The 817-nt window shown below is 58.0% G+C and overlaps 1 protein-coding gene across 1 annotated transcript in view; it reads right to left on the reverse strand.

The window, feature by feature from the left end:
- The window catches only part of ADAP1 (ArfGAP with dual PH domains 1), a 71,038-nt gene extending 70,534 nt beyond the window's left edge, over positions 1-504 (reverse strand). Inside the window, exon 1 of the mRNA XM_011956925.1 lies at positions 390-504. Within this exon, the coding sequence (XP_011812315.1) occupies positions 390-504 (115 nt within the window). The remainder of the gene's footprint in view (positions 1-389) is intronic.
- Between the last annotated feature and the right edge of the window lie 313 nt (positions 505-817).

Consider the following 817-nt stretch of genomic DNA (forward strand, 5'->3'; position numbering starts at 1 on the left):
TGGCCTGAATGGGACCCTCGTGCCGCCACGCGCGCTGGGACGGAGCCTGCACACCTACTGTGGGGGGTGCAGAGGGCACCTGCCGAGGCCCCCAAGACCATGGGCACGGGGGTGCTCGTGCAAGGCAGGCGTGTGTGTTCTGTGCTAGGGACCAGGGCGCTCACACCATCCCTGCCTGGGAGGGGCGACCAGCAAGTGACAAACGCCAGCGTCCCAGGGCACTGAGGCCGCAGAGGGCCCAGACAGAGCCTCCCCCTGAGGCCCACCCTGCTGCCCACCACCCACAGAGGGGACCCTCTGAGCACTCCTTCCACTCAGGCAGGCTGAGGGCCCCGGCTGGGATTTCACATGGGGGCTGACAGGTAACAAAAGCCTGGTTTTGATGTCGCCTTCTCCCAGACTTGGGTGCCCTTCCTCTGCACACCCCAGCGTCTTTTCAAATTCTTTCCATTTTCTTCTTATATTGTTAGTGCAGTACGCCCGGCTGAAAACAAACTGGAACATACCAGACTGAAAAAGGAAAGCCTCTCCCCGCTGCCTTCCAGGCAACCACTATTAACAAACAATTCCTCAGCACCTTCCAGAATGAACGGTCTGAGGCCTGTAGCCTTTCATTTATTTAATCATTCATGGAGACAGGGTTTTGGCTAAGGGCTGTAATCCCAGCAGTTTGAGAGGCCAGGGCCGGTGGATCGCTTGAGCTCAGGAGTTTGAGACCAACCTGGGCAACATGGCAAGACCCCATCTCTACAAATACAAAATTTAGCCAGGTGTGACGGTGGAGGCCTGGAGTCCCAGTTGCTCAAGAGGCAGAGGC

Source organism: Colobus angolensis, unplaced genomic scaffold, assembly GCF_000951035.1.
Source record: "Colobus angolensis palliatus isolate OR3802 unplaced genomic scaffold, Cang.pa_1.0 Scaffold43, whole genome shotgun sequence".
NCBI lineage: Eukaryota > Metazoa > Chordata > Mammalia > Primates > Cercopithecidae > Colobus > Colobus angolensis.